This window comes from Tupaia chinensis, unplaced genomic scaffold, assembly GCF_000334495.1.
Source record: "Tupaia chinensis unplaced genomic scaffold, TupChi_1.0 Scaffold000042_2, whole genome shotgun sequence".
In the NCBI taxonomy this organism is placed as follows: domain Eukaryota; kingdom Metazoa; phylum Chordata; class Mammalia; order Scandentia; family Tupaiidae; genus Tupaia; species Tupaia belangeri.
The window spans coordinates 1,250,246-1,258,236 of record NW_006159498.1 but is presented as its reverse complement, the minus strand read 5'-3'; the positions used below and the strand labels follow the sequence as shown (position 1 = coordinate 1,258,236).

Here is a 7,991-nt window from a genome sequence, read left to right as displayed (position 1 = left end):
ACGAAAAACACTCTAAAAAAAAAAAAAAAAAGATCCCGAGAGGAAAATGAAGGAGAAGGGATTGTGGCGTGACCATCCCCCCTGTGGGTGATTTCTTGCTTTCTGTCTCTCTGTCTCTCTCTGTCTGTCTGGAGAGCGCACGCGCCCTATAGCAAAAACCTCTCTCAAAAAACAAACAAACAAAACAAAACAAAACAAAACAAAAAAACACCTTGTGAGGGGCCATTTCGTCCCTAACTCTTACACGGTGATGATCGACTATCCCCCAAACATTAATTTCTCCCACTCCATGGAAACAGACTCACTGGCCTCACTTCATCTGGGGTCAAACACCAGACCTATCACGTTGCAGGGCAAAAGCCACTTTGCAGGGTCTGAGAGGCACCTGGCTGGCCCACAGCCCACAGAGCATGGGTGAGATGCAGGAGTGGGTGCTCTGGGCAGAGGCTGGGGGACTGGACCCATGGATATACCATCTAATAGCACAAGACATGGACACGCTTCCCAAAAAGTCCTTTCAACTTTGTGCCGTGTGCTTTTTACCAAACCCTATGCATTCCAGCAGCAATTAGCCTATGGACACTGACGGGCTTCTTGTCCCTTTGACTTTCTCCATGTCCCATCACCCTCATGTGAGTGCAGTCTCCTCAGGAAGCTCTCTGTAAGCTCCCGGAACTGTGAGTGGTTGCACCAGGTAAGGAGGGAAAACTCCATACCCCTCAGAGCCATCTGCAGAGTCACGGAAACGGCTCTCAGCAAGCCCCATGTCTATACCGGGGCTGTTAGAATGATCACAGGGCGGTGGCAGGGAGTCCCGTGCAATACTGGAGCCACCTACGAAGGCTGGGGTTCAGATCCCAGATGACCAGAACACACCAGGTACGACTGTGAGCCTGGTAAGATCCTACCAGGGGTCTCTGTCTCTCGATCTCATAAAAAAATAACAAAAAAATTGTCAGCAAAATTCAATTAATTTCCAGAGTCCACTTGGCCCAAAGAATCGTCTGGATACACGTGCGTGAAATTCCCACACTGTGGTGAGAACACTCTCACCGGAAGCTGAAGACTAGGACTACCCAAAGTTCCATGTGTTCGCATGCTAACCGTGACCCAGCTCATCCCCAGGGAACATGAAGAGAGTTTTGCCAGAGAAACTTCGCTGGCGTGGGAGCGGGGCCAGGCGCCGTACCTCTTTTTCTGAGTACAAGGACCGGGCGACGATGTCCAAAAGCTTCTTCGTCTCAGCCTGGAACTCGTGCTTGGAAACGGAACCTGGTAGTAAGTCACATACACAGACAACCAGGTATCATTTCCACGGTCATGGACGAGCCTGCTACACCTCTGTAAGAGCATTTCAGGTTAGGAATCTTAAAACAGAGCAGATAGAGGGCTCCTCCCTCCAAGGCCCAAATCCTCCCACTACACAGGCCATGCCCACTGTGGGCTTCTCGAGTGGACTCCTGAGACTGGGCTTCCCAGGCTGACTCCACCAACTAGACCAAGGATTAACTCTTCAAAAAAGCAGGTTTTTTTTTTTTAATCAATTAATTAAAGCAAAATCACAAAATCCTCACTTCCCTTGACATCAAAGGCTGTCCTTGTCACCTCATTTAAAAGCCAGAAATGGAACCACTTCAGGACTAACTCTCACGACTACTTTTCTATACTTCTGAATGAACGAAAAAGGTGACCTTGGGACCCAGCCCTGTACTAACTGGCCGATACCGAACTGGTGTCCAGCTGCCACGATTACTTGCAGATGTGCCTGAACCACCATCTGGAGAGGTGTCACACACGATTTCACAAGTGGCCACCGGGGGGGCCAAGGCACATCAGGGTAAATCTGAAGTAGTACTGGGACAGAACGGGGGTACACTTTCAGGGGACACTTCCTACAACAAAGACCTATGCGTGTGTGTGGGGAAACAATTTCCTAGACATGGGGACTGGCTGTGCTGACCCTCCTGCTTAGCCTCCCAAGTCCTCTAGACTATGGGCTGTGCCACTGGAGCAGGGTCCTGAGAGTAGGCCGGGAATGCAACCCGGGCCCCGCGTGGCCTGGCCTGCTAGGTAGCAGCATCAGCAGCACGTGCAGGAGAAAACGGGCAGCTCTGTTGATCACTGCCTCCACTCAGAAATGACCCGGACACCCCAGACCAGGGGCTGCCTGGACATGTTACCCTGCACGATCTCGGTGCTGCTGATGATGGAGTGCAGGGGCTCCTCCTTGTCTTCGGCAGCCTGCGTACTGTACAGCCGGCTGGCACAGAAGCGAGAAGCCAGGTCTCGTCTGCGACTCCCACACTGGGCTGCGGTCCTCCAAGGGGTACACGGAACTGGTTTTCCTAAAAAGACGGGCGACATGCAGAAAGAACAGTAACTAATGAGACAGCACAAACGGGATACCCACCTCGTTCACCTTGTTCTTTTGGCAAAAGTAAATATGAGCTACTCCAAAGTGGCCGAACCGCAGAGCTGGCTGACCCGGTGAATTTCGGTGTGACCTCCTCAGGCGTTGTTCAGGAAGTGTAACAGTGGGGCTCACCGGACTGCAGGAGCAAAGCAGCGGGCAGGGGCAGGTGCTCTGACCCCACTTCCCACACCGTTCCCCAGGGGAGCTCTTGCACCAGCCCACCAAACCCAGTACACCTCGGTCCTCACAGCCCCTACAGAGGCCGGCGATGAACTTCACAGCTGTCTAACTGTCAGGAGAATAAATACCCAAGCAAGAGATCTGGACTTCTCTTTTTAAAAGATTTTGCCACAGGGCATATGCCTTCACCAGAGACTGTGAGAGGTAAAGTGGGGAACCACTTCCAAAGGGGAACAGCCAAGCCACAATCCCTTCTAAGGGATTTTGAGCACACATGTACATGCTCCTGGCGTGATTTTCAAGCTACCAGGTCTGGGTCTTGAATCGCGTCAGCCACATGGAAGTCCAGTGTCTTGTCTTTTTTTTTTTTTTTTTGGAGGGGTTTTTTCTATAGGGGGCCTGCCGTTTTTTTTTTGGAGAGGTTTTTGCTATAGGGCGCATGCGCTCGCCAGAGAGACAGGGACAGACACAGAAACAGAAAGTAAGAAATCGCCCCCCAGGGGGGATGGCCACACTGCAATCCCTTCTCCTCCATTCTCCTCTCGAGATCTTGGGCATGCACACATACACACCTGGTGTGAGTTTAAGCCACTGGGTCCGGGACTCGAACCGCAGTCGACTACATGGGAGTACAATGACATAGCCATTATGCCAACTGCTGGTCCCAATTGCTTATTACTTAAAATAAAAAACAGCAAAACAAAAAACAAAAGTCCAGGAACATTGTGTTATGAAAAAAGTTATCCATGGATTTAAAAAAAATTTCCACCAAAATAAACTCACACTTTAATTCTGTTTTTCCATAAACTTTTAAGAACAAATTATTATTATTTTTTAATTTGCTATAGGGCACGTGTGCTCACCCCAGAGAATGAGAGAGAGTGCAAGAGAAAGCAAGCCTCCAGGTCCGGAATTCGAACTCCAGTTGGCCATGTGGGAGCCTAGTGTCTTCCATAAACTTTCAGTGCACTTTTGTACAAACCAAGATCTGGCTGCTAGGGAAGGTGAACAACTACCTGTGTGCCCAGGCTCAGGTGTTCACTGGGACATTGGATTGTCAAGTGCTACAGCCAGGGCAGCCCCAGCGGCTTCTCTCCTGGCCCAGGCGTGCTTGGCCCTCGCGGCCCTGTGAGTGGACGGAGCTGGGATACGCCTGTGCACATACAGGGGGCTTCGGAGCGCATGGCAGTGCCTACCAGAGCAAACCTGGGGATTTCAGGTTTTAGTGAAATAAACCCGGAGTTCAACTCCACTTCTTCCACAAATGCCGTGAAAGCCTCTCAGAAACACTGCTCTTCAACAAAAGGAACAGGCTCTGTGGGGGAACACCAGATGAGCACTGAATACCCTGTGTTGCCAGAATATGACCAAAGGCTCTGAAATGAGGGAGTGTCAGGGACATGGGGCTCCCAATGGCAGAATCGAGGGCAACCTGACGCCCTAACAGACTCCAGATGTAGCCGCAGGAACCGTGTTAGCCCGCTAGGTAAACAGGAGTAAAGGGGCTGCTCCTTCTTACGGTGGGTTACAATGAGTAAATGTGTAAGGCATGGGGGGAAAGAGCAGGCGGAGAAGTTGCCGTGAGGCCAACAGCTGGTAACCCTGGGCAGTCTGTCACCAGGACAGACTACCTGCACTGCCATGGTGCCCCCTCCCGGAGTCCTCACGGACTACAAGGAGGGACGTAGGACTCTCACGTTGAGGAAAGAGGCAGGCCCCCATGAACTAAGTGATCACAGTCGTCATGGCTGGGAACTAGATGCATCAAGCCCCTGCAACTCCCAGCAGGTGCAAGGACACGGCCTCTCTTCTGCAGCTTCCTGCTAGACCCGCATCCCTACCTAATCGCGAAGTCAGCAAACCCGAGGACGGAGCATCTTCCAAGGTAACTGGCCAATCAATCCTTTCTAAAAGCTGCAGAGACTGAGGTTCCGGGAGACACTGACATGGTGAGGACCAGGGGAAGAGGAACATTTCTACAGGAATTTCAAAATAGGGGATAGCAGGTGGCATGGCAGTTAAACGTGCTGGATCCCACATGGCTGGCTGTGCTATTCGAGTCCCAGACCCAGCAGCCTGAAAACACATTGGTTTGGGGGTGTGCATGCCTAGAATCCCAGGAAAATGGAGGAGACTGTGGTATGGCCATCCTCTCCGGGAGCTTTCTCACTCTCTCTGACACACACAAGCCCTACAGCAAATTTAAATAATAAAAGTTTCAAACCAAAAAATATTGCTCTAAGGAATATTTTTCTATGTGTGCCAGGTCATTTATGCATGCGTTCATTTCTGGAAGTGGAACCGCCAGGTCTTCAGCGGTGGGAGACCCCATTCCCATCAGCAGTGTGCTAGAGCACGTGGCTCCCTACGCCTGCTGTGTTGTCACGGGACGCCAAGGTCTTTATCTTTGCCTATGGCTCGGGCAGAGTTCGCTAAAGTCTGCATCACAGTACTCTTATAACGAGCAGAACTGACCACTTTCCTCTATTTTAAAACACTCACGGGACCAGCAGTTAGTGTAACGGCTATGTCGCTGGACTCCCACGTAGTTGACTGTGGTACCAGTCCGGGACCCGGTGGCTTAAACTCACACCGGGTGCGTGTGCATGCATGCTCAAGATCCCGAGAGAAGAGTGGAGAAGGGATTGCGGCGTGGCCATCCCCCCTGGGTGGTGATTCCTTGCTCTCTGTCTCACGAGCGCACACGCCCTATAGCAAAAACCTCTCAACCACCCCCCCCCCAAAAAAAAACACTTTTATTGGGACCAGCAGTTGGCATAATGGCTATGTTGCTAGACTCCCATGTAGTCAACCGCAGTTCAAGTCCTGGACCTGGTGGCTTAAACTCACACTGGGTGCATGTGCATGCAAGCCCAAGATCCCGAAAGGAAAATGGAGAAGGGATTGTGACGTGGTCATCCCCCTGGGGGGGGGGGCGGGAGAGATTTCTCGCTGTCTCTCTCTCTCTTTTTAATTATTAAATTTTGGGAACCAGCAGTTAGCGTAATGGCTATGTCGCTGGACTCCCACGTAGTCGACCGCGGTTTGCATCCCGGACCCGGTGGCTGAAAACTCACGCCGGGCGCGTGTGCATGCGTGCCCAAGATCCTGAGAGGAGAATGGAGGAGAAGGGACTGCGGCGTAACCATCCCCCCCAGGGGGTGATTTCTCGCTTTCTGTCTCTATGTCTCTGTCTGTCTGGCAAGCGTACGCGCCCTATAGCGAAAATCTCTCAAAAAAATTATTTAATTTTATTTATTCACTCATTTATTTTAATTTGATCAGAGAGAGATAGAGAGAGAGAGAGAGGGGAAGTGATAAAGCAAGCCACCAGGTCCAGTACTCGAACGCGGGCGGGCATGTGGGGGGGCTCCGCACGCTAACACTTTTATTAAGGAAATTAGTCTTTTGTCTCACAAAGTCAAAGCCTTCTTCACTCCAAGATTAAAAGTAATTTCCTCATGTTTTGTTTATCTGGGGCTAGCAGGTGGTGTGATGGTTAAGGGTACTGGACTCCCACATGGCTGTGGTTGGAGTACCAGACCTGGCGGCTTGCTTTCTCACTTTCCCTTACTCTTTCTCTCTTGCTCTGTCCCTCTCCAGTCAAATTACAATAAATCAAGTTAAATAATATAATTCTTTAAAAATAAATAAATAAATGCCAGCCTGTAGCCTCTCTTCTACTACAAAGGGGGCAGCTGGTGGATCAGTGTAAGGCAGAACTCTAAGATGCTTGACCCACAGGAGAAGGCCCAGGTTCGCATCCCAAAGCCTCCCTGTATGTGCTGGGCTGAGGTTTAGGGTGGGTCGTGATGTGAAGACCTTGGTGGGGATGCCTAAGTTTTAAGAAAACTTAAATTTGCTTTTGTTAATGTGCTATTTATATCACCAGATTACAGCAGACACAAGCCTACGTTTCTTAGTATCAAACTCTGACGTCAAATAACATCATATTTATTGGTATATCAAAGCATCTATCACTCAACAGCTTTTTACCAACAAAACCTTTTATAAACATGAGCATCACCATGCTCAAGCAGCACATTCAGTCAATGAGTGGCAGCAGGGGTCATTTTAGACTGGTTTGCGGTAATTAAAGTAACTGTCGGGACAGTGGTATGGTAGTTAGGGCACTGGACTCCCACATGGCTGACAACGGTTTGAGTCCTGGACCTGCCAGCTTGCTTTTTCACTTTCCTCATGTCTCTCTGATGACTACAGCAAGTTAAATAAAGTAACTAATTCATTAGGGAAAAAAAGTAACAGCCCCCAGGGCTGCCCAAGCAGGACAAATGAGTAAGACCACACTGGGCATGCTCCTTGCTTTTTAAAACATCTGTCTTTAGGGACCAGCAGTTGGTGTACTGGCTATGTCGCTAGTCCACTACGGTTCGAGTCCCAGACCCAGTGACTTAAACTCACCTCACCGTGACCAAGATCCCGAGAAGTGACCAAGATCCCGAGAAAAGAACGGAGGAGAAAGGATTGCCTCATGGCCATCCCCCCCCCAGGGGGGGTGATTTCTCTTTTTCTGTATCTCTGTCTCTTTTTTGCAAGCGCACGTGCCCTATAGCAACCCCGCCCCCCCAAAAAAAATCCGTCTTTCCTATAGGTCATAAGTCTTACTCTGTTTTTTTTTTTTTTTGCTGTAATCCCCCCTCACCCCAGGGCGCCTGTGCTCACTGGAGACAGAGAGAGAGGAAAAGTGAGATGTAGCACATGCACACGTGACTGAGGCATTTTTTTGTAAACATGAACACATGTGCATAACTATATTTACAGATTTGTGTAACTGTGCAGCGCCAGCAAAAAACCACGCCAACATGCCCACCGTAATTACTCTGAGTGGGACGTGGAAAAGAGATTAAGGTTATCCTCTTCATTTTCCCCAACATTTATTGTGGATCGTGAGAGACACAGAAGTCAACAGCCCAGAGTCCATCGGCTCCCGAGGGCCCGGGTGACCGATGCTGGTTTTGTTCGCTATCTCCTCCCCAGAACTCGAACCCGTGCGAGTCACTGAACGCTCGGATGTGTGTCCAATGGACAAACGAACGCCGGGTTTCTGCGATACTCGGGGCAGAGAGGACTCCCACCTCACCCCCGCGGAGCGGTTCCAAACGCGCGCGCACGCACCCCCCCAGGCTCCGCCCTCCAGAGCGACCTCGCGTGCTCGTCCGCGGCCTCCCTTAAGCTCCAGGAGGAACGACCCCGCGGTCCCTTTAGCCCCCGCCCCTCAAGGATCCCCAAAACCTAGCGGGAAAACGATGCCGGCTCCAACCTGTCGCCGAGGGGTGGTGGGTCGGCCGAGAAGGCCGAGCCCGGAGAAGGCAGCCCGGTGGAGCGGAGCTGGGAGCGCTCCCAAACGCGCCGCCCCGCGCTCTCACCCGGGCGCCGG

General features: G+C 51.0%; 1 protein-coding gene across 1 annotated transcript in view; it reads right to left on the bottom strand.

Moving 5' to 3' along the window:
* TRAP1 (TNF receptor associated protein 1) overlaps nt 1–2,345 on the bottom strand; it is a gene marked incomplete at its 5' end in the record, with an annotated part of 29,665 nt that extends 27,320 nt beyond the window's left edge. Inside the window, 2 exon segments of the mRNA XM_014589277.1 lie at nt 1,190–1,272; nt 2,181–2,345. Of these exon segments, the coding sequence (XP_014444763.1) occupies nt 1,190–1,272; nt 2,181–2,345 (248 nt within the window).
* Between the last annotated feature and the right edge of the window lie 5,646 nt (nt 2,346–7,991).